We start from the raw sequence: 24,346 nt of genomic DNA, 5'->3' as shown, positions 1-24,346 counted from the left end.
GGTTGTGCGGTCAGCTGAGCGCACCATCCGCTCCGAGCTCCCTGACCTGCACTCAATCTACAGCAGGCGGTGCTGGACTAAGGCCAGGAAGATCGTGAAGGACCTCAGCCATCCCAACAACAGACTGTTCTCTCTGTTGAGGTCAGGAAAGCGATTCCGCTCCCTGAAGACCAACACAGAGAGACTGAGGAGGAGCTTCTTCCCGCAGGCGATACGGTCTCTCAATCACACCACCACACAGTACTGACCCACACATATGGTTCTTACACACACACTGGACTTTCTGGACTTTGTTTTTGCACAACACTGGTCACTATATTCTTCATTTCCAGTTAATACTTGTACAGCTGCTGTTATTGTGTATATATTTATTTATATTTAGATTTCTTCATACATTCTTATATAGTTCTATATTGTGTATTGTGTATTTTGTTGTACAGTTATTTTATTTTCAACTTTAATTTATATATTTTATCTTATTCTTCCCAGTTAAATTTACCCTTCATTCTAATTTGTGTTGTACAGTTATTTCATTTTTAACCTTAATTTATATTTTATTCCTTCCTAGTTAAATTTACTCTTTTTAATTTTTCATATTTATTTCCTATCTTATTCATAGCCTTTTCCTTTTTTTGTTTTCTTTAGGTCACGAGCAGTTGTCCAAGCATTTCACTACATATCGTACTGTGTATGACTGTGTACGTGACAAATAAAATTTGAATTTGAATAAAATTTGAATTTGAATTTGAAAAGTGCAAACAGATACTCGGACAAAGACACAGATAAGATTATATGCACACAGAGCTGATGGCCCAGTGAGGCACGGGCTGGAAGAGGGCACAGGGGGTAAATATTTAAGACAGGGCAAACAACTCACACAGGAGAAACTATAATACAGGATGGAAACTATCAGAGATGTAGTAGAAAGACAGAGAAGGCACATAACGAGAAACCAAGGTGAACCAGGAAGAAACAGCACGGACTTCAACATCAACAATGAAATAAATCACTGAATTGGTCTCGTGTTTCAGAAAGCAGAGACCCAACACAATGGATTGAACTAAAGGAATAATCCTCATTCACTCAAGTGAAATCCTTCACTTGATTTCCTATAAAGAAAATAAGTAACATTTATTTTTAATCACACTATAGTGATCGTATAGCGTATGCTTGTTTGCACATTCCCTATCAGATTGCTTGCTGACAACTAAAGTAAAAATGATGCCCCTTTCCATCTTTGATTTGCTTTTTGTTTGTTTGGGGGTTGTTGTTGTTGTTGTTGTTGTTTTTGCTTTTTGCTATATTATCAGATTCATTGTGATACAATTTAGTATGTAATTTATAAATGCATTTATAAGTGTTTATTCTTGATTAATAAGCTTGTATATAATGTGCTCATGGTAACATTTCGAAAGTCTGAGTAGGTGATTAACAAACTATTTAGATCTACATTTATATACATATAATGATTAAGATATGAGATTTGTTTCTAAGCTCAGTGCATCTCTTTCTCTTAAACCCCTCTTACAAACTCGGACTCTGGTCCTACCTAGATTTCAGTAATGTGCAAACCTCCGGTGGCAATAAATGTTTGAGTGTTGTGTATCTCTCTGTGCTTTGGGTGAGTCGTTTTTCTGTTGTGGAGATAGCTGAGACTTGCTCGAGTCTTGGGGTACTTTCATTTTCATTTTTAAATACTGTAAAAGGCAAAAATACTCCTAACTTTAAATGAGGTCACACAAAAACACTTAACAACTAACTGCCTGAATTAACCATGAATTAAAATGTGAAATAAGTATTTATAAAACCTTTTTTAACTCACTCACAAACAATTAGTTGATCAATCAAGAACAAAAATATCTATATTTATAAATTACATGCATGCTAATGTACATGCTAATGTGCGCCATAAATGATGCACTTACCCGTGTTAAGTGTTACCAAACTAGAAAATTATTTTAACTCGATTTTTTTAAAAACTCTAACTGTTCTGGCTACAATTTGTGCAGAGTTAAATGTGGAACTAGACTAAATTGAGAGATTAGATGAAAATACAGAACCATTATATGTGTCATGGTTGACAGTATGAAGAGTGTGGTGATGTGGGGAAAGCAACAACACACTTGACCTTGCAGTCTGGTATTTTCATGTGAAGAGTTCATATTTATAGATTGATGATTTTTTTTTCTTAAAAACTGAACTACAATTCGTAATAAGGAAATGAGTCTGAGCATCAGACGACTAGTATTAAATATCATTCATTTTAAAGTGAGCAAATTGTAATCACCATACAACGCGTTAATTTACCTTCCCTGTGTCCAAACGTGATTATCTCATCATTAGGATCCACAGTTAACCATATTAAACATTTTCCTTGAAAGATCCGTGGACTAAGTTGCTACTTTGATTGCTTACTTTGCATAAAACCTGATGGTTTGTCGCCACCAAGTGAAAAGTCTCCGCCAACATACGCACCCGACTGCTGCTTTTGGCGCACACGTGTGCCCGCTGCGGGAATCAAACCGAGCCCGTCTGATTGTGATGAACGTCTAACACGTTTAAGCCGAGGTCCACGCGCTGTCATTATCAGGCGTACAAATTTCGAGAATACCGAAACATGGCGCGTAGTGCGTGCGTGGGGGCAACCCCGTCTCAGCCTCCATCTGATGGCAGCATCAGGCAGTCCCGTGAAACATTTGCGTGGGAGTTCCCTTCACCGCCATGTCGGGATAGTGCACATCTCTCTCTCACTCTCTCTCTCTCGCTCTCTCACTCCCTCTCTCTCCGCGCATCCTCCCCCACATTAACAGCTTAGGACAGCAGAAGCAGCTCCTACAGCATCCAGCACCCAGCATCCATCCCTGCCTGGGGAGCAGCAGTCCTACCCGGCGCAGCACCGACGCACGGAGGGGGCGCATCATCTAAGTGATGCCACAGCATCAGCCGCATTTCGACAACAAATACTGAGAGTACATCCTAAAGGAGAAGGAGCAGGAGGAAACAGAAGATAAAAAAAAAAAAAAAAAAGCTTCAGCCTCGAAGACAGCAACTGCCCATGAAGATGTCTAACGCTGACATCGTCTTAAACGCCACGGATCGGATGGTGAAATGTAAGTTAGCCTATATTTTCTGCGTGCTTATGGCTGTATTACATAACACCTCCGGTGTTTAGCTCTCTGCGGATCGGCAGGACGCGGACTTTATGAACGTGTCGCGCATTAATGGTGCATATGCGGCCATCAAGTTGTGTTCGTGGTGGTGTTGGTAGTGGGCAAGTGAAGCTTTGATGTTGATAAACAATCCGGGTTCCTCTGCTGCACAGCCCCCGCGGAGAGCGAGCCGAGCACACGGGCAGCACCAGGAAATATGAAGTGTAATACATTTTTAATTGTGCCCGCTGATTTATGTTTAATCGTATCTGTCATGATTTGACTGTACGCTTGCTTTCGCTCACGACGGGAGGAGAGGGGGAGTGTGGGGGGAGGAGGAGGAGGAGGAGGAAGGAGGAAAAAACAGCTGAATTGCCGAGCTTGTGGTAGAAGCTGGAGCAGTGATGCAGCAGGATTTCAGGGGCTTAGACGGGGGCCAGCAAAAAGAGGGAGAGGGCATGAAATGGACATTTATTGGGGGGTTTATTTTACCGGGCTCAAGTCAGGGTTTAATTTGATTAGAAAAAAAGGGTGGCGGTGTGTGGGGGGATTCCAAAAGCTGAATCAGTAGATGGATCAATGGAGGATGATAAAGTGCCCACGGATGTCATAACTCACTTAGCCCTGCTCATTTTTCCCCCTCTCTCTTCTTTACAGTGGATCTGCCAACAGTCAGCACTCTGCCTGAATACATACATATATATATATATATATATATATATATATATATATATATATATATATATGTGTGTGTGTGTGTGTGTGTGTGTGTGTGTGTGTGTGTGTGTGTGTGTGTGTGTGTATCCACATTCTGTATATTATCATAACGGCCGAGCAGCTCAGTCAGCATTAACAACTTTGTCCTTTAGCCTCCGGAGTTTTAGAAACAGTAATCTGCACTGTGAGATGAACTTACATGACAATGACTGCAGGCGCACAAATGTACTGTGTGCACTAGCAGTTACAAACGAGCCTTAAATTGTCATTGATTACAGAACATGAACTGTGTCACGTGAAGAAAATTTAAAAAAGGAAAAAGACACTCTTCCTGAGCTGCCTGAACAATATTGTTTTCTAGCTTTACTTTAAGTGGAGATTTATCTAACAGGCCATCTGAATAGCTTCGGTCTCGTGCTGCGGACACTTTCGTTTCATTATACTTTTACTGTACTTTCATCTTTTTCACAGGATATTCGGTTTCAAACAGAATTCTGTTTCCGTGCCGTCCATCATAAAAGGGAGAAGTTGGTTTTGATTTGCCGTGCTGTTTTCTGCACATTTGAACACGAATTTAAAGCAGTGACAAAACCATTGTGGTTATTTCCTGGCGCAGCTTCACTGACACCCAGGAATTCAAAAATATGTCAAACAGAAGGTTTATATCAGCGAACGTAACACAGCCAAGAATTCTGACTCAGTTTTCTGCTTTTGTAACATGGTCATGTAACACTTTAGGATTTAGGAGTTGATAAGTATTTTGTATTTTCTTTCATTTTCAGGCTGTGTGCCCTGGATACTTGTTAAATAGCCTCACCTGTGATTTCTAATGCAGATTAATTTGGCTGATCATAGAGAAAGAATTATAATTTTTCAAAATCCTCTTTTTTTCCATGCTCTGAATTGTCAAGGTGCTATAAAGGTTTGTTATTGCTTGGCCGACACTGAATGTGTCTTTTGTCACTTGTATCTGCTCTCCTATTCTTGCACACCACTTTGAAAAAGAAGTAAAAGCCATTTTTACAATCCCCAAAAGACTGAAAATTGGAAGAAAAAAAAATACAAAGAAGAAACTGAATCTTGCATCCATCAGGTGATCAAAGGAAGCTATTGAGGTAGTGAAAATTTTGAGCCAGAAGACTGACGTTTCCTGCTGTTTTTGTGTGCGCTGCTTGTAGTGAACTACCGAGCACTGACACTACAAGCTACTCGAAGCTATTTTTATCCCTGCTGTGTACATAGCTTCAACTTAAACCACAGCCAGTTTCTCGCTGGTTCTCTTTTAGTCTTACATGTCTTAATCTGACAGAGCATATTTAAAGTGGTACAGTAACAGTAACTGCTGGGCTGTGCAGTTTGTTTGCTACAGTACCGTCACCACAGGCTGTTTAGTGCAGGTGCGCTCTTATATTTCACCCCGAGGTATAATATATCAATGTACAACTTTGTCACATTCATGTCAGCCTTTGGTAACACCATACAAATACTTGTATTGGCATTAGTAATTTATTAATGGCCATGATGCGGCAGTAGTTAGGTTTGACAGAACAGACCTGCTCTGATAGCATCTAAATAAAAACATCAGTCAGGTGGTACATACAGTAAGACACTGAATATCATACAAAGCAAGCTATAGCAGAGAATATGGGCAATAAACCAGAATACTTATGTCATTGTTTTATTTTATTTTATGGATCTTTTAATTGCACTGTTTACTTTTGTGAAACCATCCTGCACTTAACAAGACAAACTATGGTTAACAAACACATAAACCCACCATACATTTATTATTAATTGAACAGTGCAGAGAGGCAGCTCTTCTTAGCCGTCTTTAGCTGAATGTCTTTTAACTCCACACAGAGGAATAACTGTGAGCTTAAGGTTTGACCAATGTGTGAGCATTTGCATCACTGTATCTACGTGAACCCCCAATGCAAATCCCAGCTTTCTGCGGAGCACAGCTACTGGCTGTACTCCAACAGTTAGCTGCTGCTGCTGCTGCTGTTGCCCGGCAACGTACAGTATTTCATAGTTCAACTCTGCTCGGGTGCTGAGCAGAAGTCAGCTTTTCATCTCTCCACCATACATCTATATCAGGAGACCGCTCACATGTCTGTGTCAACATATGTGCGTTTCTTTAAAATGTGCTGTTGAGGATTATCTCGAAATAATCTCTGTTGGGTTTTTCTGATAATCGGCTAAAAAAAAACACAAAAAAGAAACAAAAGAAAGAAAACAGAAAAAAACAAAGCGTAATGTTCCTTTTAAGTATCCACATGAGGCTAGTTTCAGCTCATTTTACAGTCAAATTGCTCTGCTAGTTTGAAGTTTAAAATGAAATAAGAACGGTTCCTGAGTAATCTGGGCTCCTGCACCACATTTACCTTTTACGGTTATGTAAGGTACATAATAGCACCTACGCCAATGTATTTCAACACAGGTTATGTTTTCAATCTTTTCCATCTGTCAGATATGCTACACTGACTTATGGTAATTATCAGCTTTAAATCAAAATGACATATTTTCATCTGGCCTGCCTGTAGCAATGTCTGCCTTTTCTTGTTTATAAGGCAGTGGATGTAAGTCAACTGGTGATTCTCAAAGCACTTCCAACCATCAACTGGTCCTCTGAAGGGGCAGTGGATGGGACAAGAGTAGATAGTACTTTCATACTAACACATTACAAGTCTGTTTTGGTTGGTTTCTGGTGTTTGGGTTGACTTCATGTGCACACAGCCATAGCTTGCGGCATTCCGATTAACCCAAGTGCAGTCTGTGAAAACTGCAGACCAAGACTTCAGAATATCATTGCAACTTATTACACAGTCGACCCATGCACTGACTTGTAGCACATCAGGCTGTTAATTTTTAAATACTGCCATGAGCGCAAGCCCCTCATCATGGGTAGAGGTAGACTGCATCGTGTACCTCAGTATAAAAGTAAATAGTTGGTATTTGAAATTGTTCACGCTGAGGTTTGTGGATTTTTCTTTTTTTTAAGTAACTGGGACATTATCTTTTGGAAGGAGACATTGTTGCTGAGTTTTTCACCATAAGACAAGTGCTACTTAGTTCCAGTACATTCAGGAGATGCAGACATTTCGAAAGCCTGTGGATAAACAGGTAGGGCGTTTAAAGATACTTTGCGAGCACTGTCCACATACCCCACAGGCTCACTTCGCTTCCTCTCCGTGCTGACTGTGCTGAGTTTGTACTTGCTGGTAAAGTGTCAAAGTACACATTGCCGTCACAGATACATGCTGCACACTGTGAAAAATTTGAGTCCCATTAAAAACACTCGCTGGGGCTTGCCTCATTATACCACGAGTGGCGACTTTGAGATTCCTCTAGTCAAGCATTCATTATTGAAGAGCATGTTGGTCATGTTCAGTATAAGCCTGAGATTTGCGACTTTTCCTTTGTCTTTTTTTTTATTTGGTAGTGCTGAGTGGCTCTGTTTGCTATTCTCTGCACAAATCTGGCAGGCTTTTTTGTTTGTGTCTAGCTTTTCAAATGAATTCTGCCACTGGACCTCATGTGATTTTTGTTAAGCTAGATGAGGTGTAGATTAACGTAAATACACAGGTCCTGATAGCTTGCATTTAGAGTACACAGAGCTCGGCACCAGGTCTAATAAATAACCTTTGCTGCCACTGAAGTAATGATCGGTGGTTGGATTTCACAGTTCCACAGGCTGTCTGCTGGTAGGTGACTGATGCATTTTAATGGCCAAAGGCTTTAGCGATCCAGGGAGAGTGTTGGATGAGTAGATGGCTTAGATATTTTATCTGGCACTCAGAAAATACAAGTAACCACATAAAGGACAGTTGTCAGTATGCTAAGATAGATAGATAGATAGAGAAGTCCTTGCATTTTCATGGGAGATTCTTTCTGTTTTAAGGAAAACTGTGCTCTTAAGAATGCTCTTCATGCCAAAGTGCACACACCATCAACAAAGATGGAATGAAGCAGCTGTGCAGTATTGCTTGCAGGCAAAACATGGTCGGGGTTTTCTCTTATATGATTGCTGCATGAGTTCCTTGATAAAATGTTGTCAGTATCATTCCTGAGGACTGTTTACTATAATAATGCAGCACAGTGGCAACAAAACCGTCGGAAATTGTGTCCATTTCTTTAAGAGTAGCCATAGTGACCATGATGTCCCTGTGCTTAAATGTCGCTGCGTTCCTGTGCTCTGTCCTCAGCTGTCCCCTTCCCCTTGAGCCACCGCCTTACGATGAAGGAAGTGTTTGACTGTGAAGGGAAACCTCGCGTGGATCTCCTGAAGGCCCATCTCACCAAGGAAGGTCGTGTGGAGGAGGCCGTGGCGCTCCGAATCATCAATGAGGGAGCAGCTATCCTGCGTCAGGAGAAAACTATATTAGACATCGAGGCACCGGTCACAGGTATGAAACCTTTCACAGACACTTACCTGAGACTTAAAGTCAAACTGCAGCATGGCGAGCCTGGAACTTGAAACGACTGAGTGTTCAGATGTAGATCTGTTTGGATGTAGATCAGGAAAAGAAACAGGTGTTTTAATGTTGGCTCATTTCTGCTGAGTGTTGCAGTAAACCATGACAATGAGGCAGCCTGCGCAATAGCCAGGAGCAAGCTCACTTGACTAGAGCACAGTCATTGCTAATTTAGTTTACTTTAGTTTGATGCCAAGCTAAAATGTTTGCTCAGATATAATATGACATGGGGCTGGCATTTGAGCTTGCATATGAAATTTTCTAGTTTTAATATCCTTTATATTAGGAAGTTAGAGGATCTGCTCTGTCTTGATTTTATTGGACAGCTGATATTGGAGAAGAACCGGAAGCAAGTGTTAGATAAATAGAATTGAATTTGTCTTTTTAACTTTCATCATCACAGTTCATCCATCATTTAGTGATTGAAAAAAGTTTTACATTTTTAATTAATTCATAAAATATTTTAAGGAAGCAGTCAGAAGTAATAAAGAAAAACCAAGGGATATAACGTCTTGTTGTTGTTTTATTTTTTCAATTTCTCAGGCTATTTTTGATCTGGACTATATTTGCCAGGGAAACTGTTCAAACGAAGCATATAAAAATGAGTCCTGTTTAAGTTAAAACTGTCTTGACTCTGTACAGTAGTACCACATTGTCATGTAAAAAAAAACCTTTAAGCTTTTTGAATTAAAAGTTGTCTACAAGTAACTGTCAGTGAGACACAGTGAGAGCTGACAAAAAAAATGCAGCACCTAACTTTAATTTCCAAAACTGATGATAAAGTCATCAACAGCTCTGTGACAGTAAACTTGAGCTAGTTTAACCAAGTACGTCTACCGTGCTACATGCTAACATTTGCTAGTTAGCATAAAAGACAGCTGATGCTATTAGCCTTATTTGTCAGGTAAGTTAAGACATTTTAATAAATTGTGAGAGGGATCTTAGATCAAATTTCTGCTCCTTTATGATCAGTATTTTTTAAAGAGAACAGAGAGCACAAGTGATTTTTAAAAATAGATAAAGGAGAATCCGTGTGAATACAGCAGGAAGCTGTCACTACCAGGCAGAATCATCATTATCTTGTTAAATAAGTCCATGTAAAGTAGTTCAGCGGTATCTCAGAAGCACTGTCTCTGCGAAAATTTCTGGTCTGTTAGGATGATGTTAATCCCATAATGTTTCCTTCTTTGTCTACATTTTGCTATGCAGCCAGTTAATCAGGTTGGAAAACACTAGTTTGAAATATATAAAAATATATAAGTCAAAGCTTTAAACCTATATTTACTTTAGATGTAAGTAGAGAGTATAAAAGTTAAAACAAATGCTGAGTTTAAAAGCCTGAAGTATCTCTCATGTATAAACAGATAAAATCTTTTTTCTGCTGAAAACCCTGCAGTGTGTCCTAGTTATGCTCTAAAATATTAACATGCCTCAGCCCGACACAAAAGTATCCTGTGTACTCAACCGTGGCTTCCCATCAAGAAAATTTAATTAAGAGACTTAGTTGGGGGTTTTTTTTCTTTTACATCATCTATTTAGCCAATTTTATCTTACTAAAGTTGTGAATATAAATACATTTTAAAGTAAAACTCAATATTGTTTCTTGTACTAGTGAAATGTCAGACTCTGTTGTAGCCGGTTGTGTTTCAGCTAAATTTAACATGATTCTGTCGCCAATATGATAAAGGGGTTATTTGGGGCTCTCACTGGTCGACTGCTTACCACACATACTGTATAATTACAACACCCACCTCTTCAGCTTTCAACCTTTGTTGCAAGTAATTTCTCTAACTTTCTCTATTTTCTGTCTGTTGCTTTCTTACTTCTTAGTTAAAAAAAAAACAAATACTGTTTTCAAAAAAGCCATTTATAAGGTTAACAGAAAATGGTCCAAAAAAGTGAAAGAGTTGTCTAAGTAAAAATGCATTGTTGATGCTGGAGGTCGAAGGAGAATGGCCGTACTGCTTTGAGTTGATAGGAAGCATAGTCCAACCTATAGGATTTTTAACACTGATTCACATGTTTGGTTATTTTAAAAAATCGAATATATTGGTCATTCTTTTTTCCCCAGGCATACAAGACACAAACACATTTGTTAGTTCGTACTGAGCTAATGTGACGGTGCAGTTTTAAGAGAATCTTGTTTGATTGCCACAGCGAGTCACAGAGTACTCATTTAAGCTCTGGCTGATTCGGCTCACATCAGCTGGTTGTTGTGTTTGTGGCGTTCAAAGCTCTGGAAGCATAGCATGAACATTCATAGCATTGTTAAAAGGTGTTTCTCTTTTTAAATTTTCATTTACCAACCTTTATAAATACAGAGACAGATATGTTGACAAATAGCTCATTTTGCCCAGAATAGCAGCAATATTGGGGTCTAATAGGAAGTCAAAAAACGACTCATGACAACCAAGATATGCAGAATCAGGTGAGCTACAGCATCAGAAAACCACTCCTGTCAGCTAAGAACAGGAAACTGAGGCTAACATTCACACTGGCACACCAAAATTGGACAGAGAAGACTGAAAAGACTGGCTAGATTGATGAGTCTCAGTTTTCTATATTCAGATGGTAGGGCATGCATGCGTCCTACCTTCTGTCAGACTCATCTAATAGCACCTTTGGGATGTGGTGTAACAGGAGATTGACATTATGGATGTGCAGCTGACAAATCTGCAGCAACTGTGTAATGTTATCGTGTCGATATGGACCAAAATCTCTGAGGAATGTTTCCAGCACCTTGTTGAATCGATGGCTATGGTATAATTGAGGCAGTTCTGAAGGCAAAACAGGGCCCAACCTGGTACTAGGAGGGCAGGGTGTACCTAATAAAGTGGTTGGTGAGTGTATACTGAACATAAATGTGAATGCACATGTAATTATGCATTTACCTAGCTTCCTATCAGCTTAATGTCATCAAAGATGACAAATGCACTTCAGGAGAAGGCCTCAGCTCGACCTGCATCAGCAAAATGGAGGCTTTATGTACTAAGTATGAAATATGTATGACAAACTAAGTATTATGTCTGCACATTTGTTTATATCTGTGTGAGCGCGAGCAGTGTTTGAATGTCTCTGCAGCCGATTATGCATGTGAATCCTTACTTGCACGCATGTTTTACGGGTGTTTGCGCATGAGCTTGCATGTATGTGCGCATGTGTGCTTTTGATTGCTTTAGTCACACAAGAAGTCTCCCACTCACATTGCTCTAAGCTTTGAGTGGGCGAAGGCCACTGTGGAGCTGATAGGGGAGACGGAAAAGCGAGAGGAGATGGAGGGTGAGTAGGAGAGAAGGAGACAGAGAAAGATGATAATGAAAAATTGAAGGCAGCGAGGAAATGAGATGTAGGTTTGCACTCCAGTGCCACAGTGTTCACTACGAAAAAGTATATATCTCCCCGGGGGCTCGAGATTTTTCTAACTCTGGGAGGCGTGAGCGTCTCATTTCTCAGAAGCAGAGGACAGAAGCCTTTCAGCTAGAGTAGAGACCTTAGAAATATCTCAATACAGCGACACCTAAAGAGGGGAGAATTTCTAACATGGCATCCATCAGATCCAGATGCACACGCAAGAATATTATTCTCATAACATGCCGCTCTGCTGACAGGCCGTGCTTTCTCTATATGTGAGCACTAAAGAGTTAAAAGAATGAAGAACACTTCCAGTGACAATGTGAATAATTAAGTGCTCCGAGTTCTCCATGGAAGGAGAGAAGAAAAGTGCACATAGTAGATGGAGTAATCCAGAGAGCCCATTCGGTGAAACCATATTTTTCACCTCACACAGAATACGCTCAGATCTTTATGCTTATGGCATAAGTAGTTATTTTTATTTATGCCTTTGTTTATAGTTACATTACATCCATATTTCCCTGTACGCAATATTGCATTATTAACGAGAGCCCGTTCTACAGCTACATTCTTAACTGTTGCAAAAGGTATTACACAACAAAACAAACGCGAGACATTTTTATCAGATGCAAATAATCAGTAGAGTCACGATACAAACAGCAGCATCTCCATGCATCTGCACAGCCTGGCTGTCTATTTATGCAGCTAACCTGCATGCAGAAAATGAAGACACACACCTCTGGTACAAAGTGTACTATTCTGTAACGCCATGAGCTCCTGTCACAGTGGTCTCTACTGTCTGTCTCTCATCTTCTGTTCTTCAAACCTTCAAAAACAATAAATATCAAGCCTGGAAATCCAGGCGATACATATAGAAACTCACAACTCATCACTGTCGTGTGAAAAAAGACAACAGTGATGAAGTCAGAAGTATCGGTCGAATCTTAAATGTTTTGTTTCGTGAAAGCACTGCAATGGCTGCAAATGGTTTTACAGGCTACGGTAGGTATGACCGAAATGATAATGTACTGCATTTTTTTATCCTAGCAGACGGGAAAAAGATGCGTGCACATGTTGGCAAAGAAGAGAAAAGGATTTTCAGTGTGGGGGGGGGGGGGTTCTTTTCGGTTTCATAACATCTGCCTTTTTGGGGTGTTTTTCAGTCTGTGGAGACATCCATGGGCAATTCTTTGATCTTATGAAGCTGTTTGAAGTGGGAGGATCACCAGCTACAACACGGTACCTGTTCCTTGGTGACTATGTTGACCGTGGCTACTTCAGTATTGAGGTAAATCCAAAAGAATATTATTAAGAACGCCACACAGGAATCCAAATAGGAAAAAAAACATCACAAGTAACATTTTTCTTGTGCTTGTTTCAACAGTGTGTTTTATACCTTTGGTCGCTGAAAATCCTCTATCCAAAGACACTATTTTTACTCCGTGGAAATCATGAATGTAGACATTTGACAGAATATTTCACCTTCAAACAAGAATGTGAGTACCTCTCAGTTCTTCTTTCTCTGTCTTACTACGGTCCTGCGTAGCCTGGAGCTAATGTTAATGCTATATCAAGGTATATAAGGGAATGGAATTCACCTCACCCCAAACTGGTCATGGCCGACGGTTTCTTCCTGTTGAAAGGGAGTTTTTCTTTCCACTATTGCCGAGTGCTCGCTCATTGTTGGTTTCTCAGTATTGCTGTAAGGCTTTTACCTTACAATATAAAGCACCTTGAGGTGACTGTTGTTGTGATTAGGTGCTATATAAATAAAATTGAATTGGAATTGCCTGTGAGAAGCCGAAAATGAAGAGCTACAAATGCAACAAGTTAAACAAATTCAAACTGAAAGAACTAAAAGTATGCCTACCAGCCAAAGTTAAACCCAAATAATTACCACTTGCTAACATTTCAGTGTTCAAAAGGTGACTCATTGAACCAAACCATTACTTTTTGTGTTGTGCCAGGTAAAATCAAGTACTCAGAGCAGGTGTATGACTCGTGTATGGACGCGTTTGACTGCCTTCCCCTGGCTGCGCTCATGAACCAACAGTTTCTGTGTGTTCACGGTGGACTCTCACCTGAAATACACACCTTAGATGACATTAAAAAGGTAGCAGTCCAGTCACGCCTCACCACTACCATATCCCACTCTGCTTTCTTTGTGTGTGCCTGACATCAATTTCTGAATCCGTGTGTAAAGTTGGATCGGTTCAAGGAGCCACCGGCTTTTGGGCCCATGTGTGACCTGCTGTGGTCCGACCCTCTCGAAGACTTTGGCAATGAGAAAACCCAGGAATATTTCAGCCACAACACAGTGCGGGGCTGCTCTTACTTCTACAGGTGAGCTTTTTCTTTTGCTACCTGCAGCAACTTCAGATCATGTTTCATAGTGGAGGGAACTTTATTCCTCGCTTGCTGCAATATTTTATTTTATTCTAGGTCTCAGTGAAGCAACATAATCTTAAAACAGAGAGCGCTTCAGCTTTATGGCCTACTTAATGACCTCATGCAAGATTTGCCAGCAGCCTGCTGGTTTGAATAATGTTTAATACAATTTAATACATGTTCATTACTTGCACCAAAGACCTTTTAATACAGTTAAGGTTGAAGCTGAAAAAGTTGTAGTAAAATGGTCAGAAATGCCATAAAAAATATTTAAGTCATATAAATATGTAGGAGAATATGTAGTTGTAATTATAGTCACATCTACTTGTGTCTTAATGTGGGGACAGTTATAATAATATGTCTCTTAGCACAGCATCTGTATTTTTGTCTTTCCTGACTGTGGCTGCACCAAATGTATCACTTAATCTCTTTTACACATTTTACATTCCTTAAAGCTTAGTTTCGGCTTGTACAACCGCAATTCCAAAATTGTGACTCTCATCTCGAAAGCTGGGACAGTTTTACTAAAAAGAAAGAGGTGAAGGAATATTTAGAGCATCTTAGTGAGGCAAAGATTCTCAGATATAAAGATGGAAAGAGGACCAATCTATACAAAATTGTGTCTACAAATTGTGGAACAACTTTATGTCAATATTTGTCAATGTGAAATTGTGAAGTTTGATGTTTGGGCCCTCAGGTGGCACTGTGTTAAAAACAGGAATGACCATCATGCATGAGCTCAGCACGAGTTCACGGTGCTATCCACAAATGCAGGTTAAAGCTCCATCATGCAAAGAAGGATCCATATGTGAACTTGATCCAGAAGCGCAGTCTTCACTGAGCCTATGTTCATTTAAAATTGAATGAGACAAAGTGGAAAACTGCCCTTTGGTCAGATTAGTCAAAATGTTGATTTTTTTCATCTGGACTAAAGAGGAGAGGAACACTGTCGCACTGGAAAAACAGTGTTAATGCTGAAAGGTATATACAGCAACATTTGCCGTCATCTAGACATTGTCTTTTTCAAGAAAGACTGGATATTTGAACCACATACTGCAACTATTACAACAGCGTGTCTTCATATTAGAAGAATCCAGGTGCTGAACTGCTCTGCCTGCAATCCAGACCTTTCACCAACTGAAAACATTTGAAGCTTTATCAGACAACAATGAGAAATACACTCTTCCTCAAAATGCAGCAGCTCAGTTCTCATATGTTTGCTTACTGTTAAAGAGGGGAGGGTGCTAAACAGTACTAAAAATGCCCCTGCCCCAACTTTATTTTTTTGAGATATTCTGATGCCATCAAGTTCAAAATGACACTTTTTTTTTCTTAAAATGTTACATTTCCTCTGCTTAAGCATTTGATGTTTTTTGTGTTGTATTGTGAATAACATGTGGGTCTATGAGACTATTTTTATACAGCATCCCAAGATTTTTGAAACTGGGGTCACAGATTGTTCTTAGAAGAACAGGATATATCTATATTGCTCTAGATTGGTTATCTGCAGCCAGCATCTCCCTATTTGGAGAAATCTCTTAACCGCTTACAGAGTCGTGATTGCAGTTGAGGTTTAGCAAAATTTGATAATAAAAAATATATCCTTGGTATGTTGAACATGACCCCCGGTCTCTAATTGTAAGTTTTAAAGGAAAGACTGCAGCTCACACTGTGAAGCTGTCTACAATAAATCCAGGCTGATATAAATAGGGCAAGCTTTTAAAAAAAAAAGAAAGATAGAAGCGCATGTGCTTTGATCTTGAAGTAGGTGGCTATTCATCAATTGTGTGTATGTCACACTCTTTCTACTTGGAGTACAGTTAAGAGATGGAAGAAGATGGGAGGACAGGGATGACATGCATTTAAAGTTAACACCCTTAGTTATCAGTGTTGATGATCTCATTTAATCTTTCAAGGATAATGTTGGGTGAAATTTGACTGTTGCACAGAACCCATGCAAATGAGCTCTTAATAGCAAAAATAGATGTTAGGATTATAAACTATTAATAGATATCAAACATTTTTTTTTATACCTGAGCACAAATCAAATGTGGACACAGCTAACATGAACACAGAAGGATTCAGACAGATAAGCGTATCCCTGACCCTTACAGTGTCTATCAGTGAAGGAGTCCCCATGTCCTGAGGTTAGCGTGGGTGATAAAGCAGTGGTAAATATGTCAAATAAAAACTGAGGCAGAAACGATGCCCTGGTAACGTATCAAGATGATAGGAAGGCAGAGGAAGAGTGAGCGCTGTCCTAATGTTGTTGTGAGATGGAAGAGAGCCGTGGAAGTAGGTGGTGGTGAGGAGAAGAGATTAGGTGGCAGTTATGGTGAGAGTTTTCTTAATGAAGGTTCAGAACAGCACAGAGCCATGCGTGGGAGCTGCAGATCTGCTCAAATCACAGAAAGACATGAAGACTTGCTCTTCTACCAAAGAGTAAATGGCATTCTGGACAGAGTGTGTAGGATAATTGTAGTTCCCATTATAATCCATTTTTAATTTAATTCCTGTGTATTTTCAGGCACCGAAACTAATATCTAAGAAAGTGTCCTTTTTTGTCCAGTTGTAACAGTTTTAAAGAAGTGTTATCTGCTTCTGAGGCCTAACTAAAACCGTTCTGACAGTTTTGTGTATATTAGTGTGTTAGAGTCTAATTTGCATAGCATTTACAACATTCCCAAAGCATTTTCATTTTTATTTTTGTTTGAGCTTCAAGAACACTGTTTTCTGTTTCGGAGATCACCTTGCTGCAGGAGCAGAGGTTTTCAGATTTCTGTATTAATGTTTCCCTGCAGGATAAAACCAAACTCCAATTAAACATATGAGATCTCTTTGCAGCAATAAGATAAACTTGTTTACTGTGGTTGAATTCTCTTATAAAGCAAGTTTCAGATGTCTGAAGGTGTTGATTATATTACAAAACTGAGGTGAACTTCAATATATTATTCTTTGGAAAATGGATAGCAGTTTAGACACCCCCCCCCCCCCCCCCCCCCCCCCCCCCCACACACACACACACACACACACACACACACACACACACACAAAGAGTAAAACACAACGCAGGTACTTGAGAATAGTGAAGACGAACAAAGAGAAGCCAATAAAGTGTTTTAACTTCTCCTTTCACTCCTGTTAAACGGTCACTGATAGCTGTTCACCAGGAGATGGGAGCTCAGTGAGGATTATTCTGTGGATGTGTGGAGGCTGCTGCTATAATAGTCATCTATCTCCCCGTGGCTTAGTTCCTGCCTTCGCTCTCAAACATACCTCTCCATCATTATGACTCTTGCTAAGCTTACAGGATGCATGCTACACAGAGAACCTCATTCTGTATTATTGACAAATGACAAAAATTGTAATAGAAATCGAGCAGGAAACGCAGTGTATCGAAGATGCAGTCGGGTACAGATGAGGACAGAATTATCAGCCCACATTTTTTACATTATGTTACTCTGCATACACAAAAAAAATTTTTTTTTAAACTGCCAGGGTTCAAAATCATTATCTCCCCTGATGCTGACAGTTAATTGTGTATCCTTTTTGCTGGATAACAGGCTGAAATCATTTGCCACACATGTCTCCTTAGCAATCCCTGTTTCAAGCTCCTCCAGAGTTGATGTCATCTGGTATGGACCTTGATCTTCAGTTCATGCCCGTTCAATGGGATTCAAATGAGGGCTTGAATCACCCCGTCATTAACGTCCACTTTGGTCTTCTGAACAAAGAGCAACATTTGTTTTGGGGCATTGTCATGTTGGGAGACAAAGCGACTGATTTATGTTTTCTTTCAAAATCCTTCTTTTTTGGAGATCACTTCTACTTTGATGAGAATTTGTATGCTAGACACATTAAAGCATTCCCACAGCATAATACACCCACCACCATGCTTCGCTGTGGGGTCGGTCTTCTTTTGACCTCTCCCTTCTTTCTCTAAACATAAGCAGTGTTGATATGACCAAAGAGCTCTTTTGGCCTGCTCTCTCTGAATTTCTTGATGATGTTTCTCACAAGGTATCTGTGATACCATCTCCTGCTTTGTGAGCATCAACAATTCTTTTTCTCAAGTAAAAACTGATTTATTTTGTTTGTGGCACGATGCTTTCTCAAGTGACGGCTCAAACATTCGCTGAAGTTTTTATACTCTGTATAAATTGGAAGATAACCCCTCGGTTTTATTTCACAAGCTTTTGAGCATCACAAAGTTAAAGCACATCATTACACAGTAGTGGTTTGTGCAGTTACTCAATAAAAAGGTCCTTTTTTCCAGGGAGGCTAATAAGATTAACCCTGGTAATTTTTGTTTTTCTGAAATCATTCTGTTATTCTTTGCAAATAGAAATAATGTATGCTTTCTAAAGAAAATTAGTAAGAAAAAACAAGAAAAATATTTTTCTCTGTTTGAAAAAATACTTAAAAATTTAGACAAAATCTTTCAATTTCATGGGGGATCAAATAATTTTGCACATATAATTATTAGACTTCCCGAATGTGTCTTCCATGAACGCAGTTAGCAATGAAATTGTTTTTTCCCATAGTTTGGAACAGCATGCCTGCCTTTGGCTTTTCTGTGATACAGTTATCACATACAGGGACATTTGCTTCTTTTTGTTTTCTTCTGTTGTTTTTGTTGTTGTTGCAGGCAGGTCCTTTTTTGTTCCTCAAGTGACCTTTGATGAATTGCAGTTCTTGGCACTTGTACATTGACTTCATTTTTCAGCCTTGGATGAAATGCATAAGTGCAGGCTTATCTTGTTCAGTAATGTGATGTAGTAATGCTGCATATGATTTAAGGTTCTGCATTAAATCTGTTGTCTCATAAAGTATAGGCAAATACATCACATCGTGTGTTTGTTTACCTTGGCCTTTTATTCTTGTCAGTCTTATTATTATGATATCAAAGCACTAACTAAACATTTCTCATGCGCCAAGGTGCAATCAGAAAAGTGTGAGTCAGCTAAGTGATTATGGATATGTTTATATGATTTCATAGCTTTTATAGTGGGGGGAAATGAGATTAATGACCACCAGCCTGGCAGATGGATTTTCTAAGGTGAAAGGGGAAAAAAAACTCTGTTTCACACTCACAACACGCCACTTCCATCGCTCTCTCGGTCTCTTTCGCTCATACTCACTTGTCAGATTCCTCGCGCTCTCTCACTCACAGGCTCACCGACACATTATTGTGTGTTTTCACAAAGGCAAGAAAAAGAATGTGAGCTGCAGGCAGGCATTGTGTGGGTATTCTTTTCCTTTGCAGTAATCAATAGATAGAGTGGACAAAAGAAAAGGAAAAAAAAAGTACATCAGTGCATGATGAGTTCTTTATTTTTATCTTGTTACACGACATGGAAAGAAAACAAAACAGAAAAATGCTGTTTGCAGCTGTAACAGGCTTAATCTTCAGTATGTGTGATGCAAAACTGCAGAAATGCATTGTGGATGTGTTTTTTAATAGAATCTGTTATATAACATTTTTTGAGAACAGCGTTTTGCAGATCGGTAACGGTGCAGCAATAAGGGAAAGGGTTTCAACACATTCAAGCTAATCCTGTGGTTTGTATATTGGCCACTAAAGGAGGGTTGCCCGTGCGACCTACTTACATATGGTGGATGGCATAGTTTCGCCAGGTGCTTAGGGCACAGCAGTCTCCTTGTTGTTTCTTCCGGCACAAACCTTTGAGGGCTTAAATATTTTAAACACTTCTGAAAGTTTGATGGGTCCAAGGATGGCAGCGACTTTAGGGAAGTGCAGGAGGAGGAGGAGAGGATTGTTGTAGAGATTCGGAGAAAGATGAAAGCGCTGAAGCGATTATGTTTACATTTTTTTAATAATTTCAATCAAGCTTTTCAAAGCAGCTACTTTTCTGACGATTGTCAGTGTAAAGTGAAGATATTTCTATTTTAGACAAAACTAACTAACTAGTTATATATCAAAGCATAGTGGAGAGATTAACTAACAGTATAAATATTACAAAGTACAACATAGACGTAGCCAACGTCACATTAAATGAAGTCCCATTTTAAGTCCCTGAGATGAGCGTTTTCGCTGTCTTTGTGTTCTGAAACTGGATGTGATGAGCGAGAGCTTGATCTTGCGGTTCATTGGCTAATGACTTGTTGATCACAAGTTGTTAGCCAATAAACACACCCGTTCTGACATTTAGAGTAAGGAGATTTTATATAATGGACTTCGTGTTTTATTCAACAGGCCCCAAAATGAGTGACTGACACCATAAAATCACCAGCAAAGTTAAGGTCGAAATCTGTTTAGACTTCTATTGAGGTTTCACACCATGACTTTATGTGCACATTGTTTGAGATTTGTTCACCAGATTAGATGGAGTACAACCACTGGTTGTTAGGGAAACATTCCCCAATTGGTTTGCAGTAGTTCCCGGAGGTTGTTGGCTCTCACTGGGTGAAATCAGTTGCAAAGAAGGCGGTGAACCAAAAACCTCCCAGTAGATTGCCATGGTTGCCTGCATGTTTGACTGCAAACACTTTATCTATCAGCCGAGCAGTAGTAAAACTTGAAAAAGTGCAAGGCGATCTGGAAGTGGAGAAGGATAACCTTCAAAGTAAAATTTGTGCTTCAGAGCTTGTGAACGTTTTAAAAAGCACAGCTTTTACTTTAACCTCCTAAGACCCGAACTCTTCCATGGCATGCATTTTTAATTTCTCTTTGATATTTGGGCTGATTGGGACCTGATGAATGTAAAAACAAAGAATTACCAGATTTTTTTTAACCTGATTTTTGTTTCTAAGAAAAATAAGAGCCACATATGAGGACATTCGTTTAAAATTTCGATAGATCAGTGGCAGTATAATGTCCTCGTAAGTGGATATCAGGCCCTTGTAGAGCAAAATTGAGTATTTTGGTCTAAATAACCCAAAATGTGATGTCCACATATGTGGACGCCAGGTCCTAGGAGGTTAAAGACAAATTGTTTCCTTTTAATGTTACACTGATTCAAGTTTTAATACAGCTCAGCTCATAGTTTAACTGCTGTGTTTGTAGACATGCCTTATTCAATTGAGCCTACATTGTCGCCATGATTGTCATGTTCAAAATGGCCAACAAGTTAGTGGTCACATGTCTACAAAACCTCAATAGGTCAGGATGTCATTTTAAGCTACACCCCTCATCCCCTAGTAGTTGTTAAAAAGAACTGCATTTAGTGAACATTCGTGTATGAAAAGCTGAAATCACCAACATCTGGGGTCCATATATTGGAGCTGTTTTGTAATGTTAGGCCCTTCGGTATCTACAGCTGTTGTCTGTGATAGGTCAGTGGAAGAACATCAGGGTAAGAGAGAGTGTATGGCAATCAATTACACTGGAAACAGCCTAGTTTGCGATGTGTGCGAGGTGTGTAGCTGGAACTGAGGGACTAAAATATATCATTCTTGTAACTTCTTGAAAGCAGCAGCTGAAATAAAGAGATCACAAAGGACTTTAAAAAAAACTTTTTAGAGAAGTGACAGATTGAGGTGATGTTGCATTGAGGGCAGTAATTGCTGCATTTAAAAGGGCTAATTAAACTGTTCTCTAAAATCCTTTTTTCTTTTTTCTTTTTCTTTTAAATCTACAAGACTCAGTTTGAAGAGATAATGTGATTTTTGAACGACAACCTTTCAGGTGTTACAAATCTCAGGTGACAACTGCTAAATGTACCCTACTGTGGTTGGTAGCTGAAGGTGATCCACTTGTCATTATTTCTCCCTCCTGTGTTAGGGAGGCCTGATGCACTGCTCCATGATTCATGGCTATGAAACTCTGGCCTGAACTGTAACACTGGAAGTCATGTGTTAGCATTGTTAGTCTTCATGGGACATATTCTTGTCCATCTGGCTAGAAAACAAAATACATAAACAAATAAGGAATACCACTATGGCATACAGCCACATTTTAATTTGTTTTTTGGAAATGAACGTATCTTAAGCAGAACTAGTGAGGTTGTGTGACAGTAAAATCAAGGATTGGATCAAGTAGGTTTCATTTCAGATTATACTCATATACTCGTTTTTTTGTTGTTGTTGTTTTTATAGCTGTAGCTGAAACACATCCACTAATAGGCTGAACATTATGAGCACTCCTGCCTAATATGCTGTCGGTCTTTTTTGTGCTCCGGCCTGCTTTCAAAACCTCTGAGGACACCTTATCCAGCACCAAAATGTTTGAAGCAGATGCTTTAAGTCCATTTATAGTTTGTCTCTCACCGACACTGCCTGGGAGACCCCACATTTGTTATAATTTCTGAGATGTTTGGAGTAATGGCAGAGTGAAAATATCAATTCTAGTCGACAGAAATACCTCAAACACTTCCAGTTCAATAAAGTGAGATGATTATAAGGAATTGAACTTTGATATACAGAACAGTGCACACAAAGATACGAAGGTGGAGCAGCCCTTTTTTGCGAAGCACTACATAGACAAACAAAGCAGCCACAGTCTTTAGCAGCACATTTCCTGTAAGGACGGAGCTGAGAGGCAGGAAGGTCTGACTGCCGCTATCTGGCTTTTATATATTTATTTTATCACACCAGGTAGATATCAGATGCTTTTTCACACACTTGCATCACCCGTGCAAAATTCTTAGAAATCTGAGAGTGAAACCAGATATGAAATTAGTAAGTCACACCTTAAATAAAATTATACCAAGTCACTCCCATTCTCTGTTGCTTGCACCACTCTGTTATTTTTACCTCGTGTTGTCACCTCTTAACACAGTTTTCATTGACTATCTTTCAGTTATCCAGCTGTATGTGAGTTCCTACAGAGCAATAACTTATTATCCATAATCCGAGCGCACGAAGCACAAGATGCTGGGTATGTAATCGCTACAAAAAGCACGGAAAGACACACCTATGCACACAAACAAAAATAAATGAACGTTTACCTATTTAAGAGCAATGCTCTGCTTTTCTTCTGTCTTCACCTCCACGTAATGGCCTTGAAGCTACCGGATGTACCGTAAAAGTCAGACGACTGGATTCCCATCCCTCATTACCATCTTCTCAGCGCCAAACTACCTGGATGTTTACAATAACAAAGGTCAGAATATCTCTTCATCTGTTTTGGCCCCATTTTTCATCATCATGTGCAGTTCTGTTGGTTTGTTGTTGTTTTTTTCCTGTGTGCGATATTGTGTTGCTTTCTTGCTGCTGTTTTTATTTAGAATGACAAATATGGGTCCGAATTATATTACGCCATGTAGAATGAACACGTTCGTTTATTAAATGTTGCAACAGAAAATAGTAAAGTCTGCTGCTGGAAAGGAGAGAGATTCCTCCAGTGGAACACCTGCACCACTTTCATTTTAGCTGAATCTAGGTTGTAACTAACTGATGAAAAATAACAGATTTGTAGATCATCAGAAGCACATTTTGGCATTTTATAAACCTTAAAACGTGGCCCTACATCTGATTAAAAAGATTGCCAATAGGCTCCTCAGACTTACGTACTAAAATGTTTTTAACAATACAAACTGCAGTGCACGAGTTAGTGCAACTGCATGTAGCTGTGTGCAGGCATAAAAATGCATCAGGGAGGCCCCGTTTGTTTGTGTTCTCAGATCTGTGTCTTGGTTGCCATAGGCTATGTTAGATGGGGAACGTGGGAGGGACTGTCGGCATTGCTGACTATCTCCATGTGGCTTTATTCCTCCTGATATAACAGTGTCAGCAGTCCCCTGCCTCTGCTAGGCCATCTAGTGGCTGACTTTCTTTTATTTTTCTCCCCTCTCTTTAACATCACTGAGTATAAACATGTTATGGTTCCTCTGAGGACACGTCAGAATGAATCTCACACTGAATCTTAATAACTCTGGAGCAGGATTTTAACACAAAAAAAGTATGTAAATTTATCTTCAATAGGCTTATTTAAATCAAATAATACTCAAGATTAAAACTATTCTGTGACCGCTTGAGTCGTGGTGACACAGTTATGTCACAGTTATTATCATTAAATGATTTTAATCACAACTGTGATATGCCGTAGTTGCTATGCATCAACGGAGATGCAGAGAAATAAAGTTACTACCAGTGTTTACAGTGCTGTCAGGGCTGTGAGCAACACATGTAGCAGAGTGTATCACAGCTGAACAGACAGAGGCAGAGTGCCAAGCAGTGTCTTAACTCTAACTCGCTTGTATGTAGCGGGAAAGTTTACAAATGATTACCTCACTCACTAGAGTTTTAACATACCATATGTTAAATATTGGCTTTCTACTCGCTACATCATGCTTTCACTGGGCA

The 24,346-nt window shown here is 39.5% G+C and overlaps 1 protein-coding gene across 2 annotated transcripts in view; it reads left to right on the top strand.

The window, feature by feature from the left end:
• The first annotated feature begins 2,725 nt into the window (after positions 1-2,725).
• Positions 2,726-24,346, top strand: part of ppp3ca (protein phosphatase 3, catalytic subunit, alpha isozyme) — a 33,037-nt gene continuing 11,416 nt past the window's right edge. The window contains exons 1-8 of one of the 2 annotated variants that reach the window (XM_004564036.4): positions 2,726-3,110; positions 8,072-8,272; positions 12,856-12,980; positions 13,077-13,188; positions 13,660-13,805; positions 13,896-14,035; positions 22,842-22,919; positions 23,050-23,144. In XM_004564036.4, coding sequence (XP_004564093.1) covers positions 3,056-3,110; positions 8,072-8,272; positions 12,856-12,980; positions 13,077-13,188; positions 13,660-13,805; positions 13,896-14,035; positions 22,842-22,919; positions 23,050-23,144 — 952 coding nt within the window. In that variant the 5' untranslated portion in view covers positions 2,726-3,055. The remainder of the gene's footprint in view (positions 3,111-8,071; positions 8,273-12,855; positions 12,981-13,076; positions 13,189-13,659; positions 13,806-13,895; positions 14,036-22,841; positions 22,920-23,049; positions 23,145-24,346) is intronic. The other variant, XM_004564035.4, reaches the window with a different exon arrangement.

Source organism: Maylandia zebra, linkage group LG10, assembly GCF_041146795.1.
Source record: "Maylandia zebra isolate NMK-2024a linkage group LG10, Mzebra_GT3a, whole genome shotgun sequence".
Lineage (NCBI taxonomy): Eukaryota > Metazoa > Chordata > Actinopteri > Cichliformes > Cichlidae > Maylandia > Maylandia zebra.
Note: the sequence above shows the minus strand (reverse complement) of the source record. Positions and strands in the feature narration are given on the sequence as shown.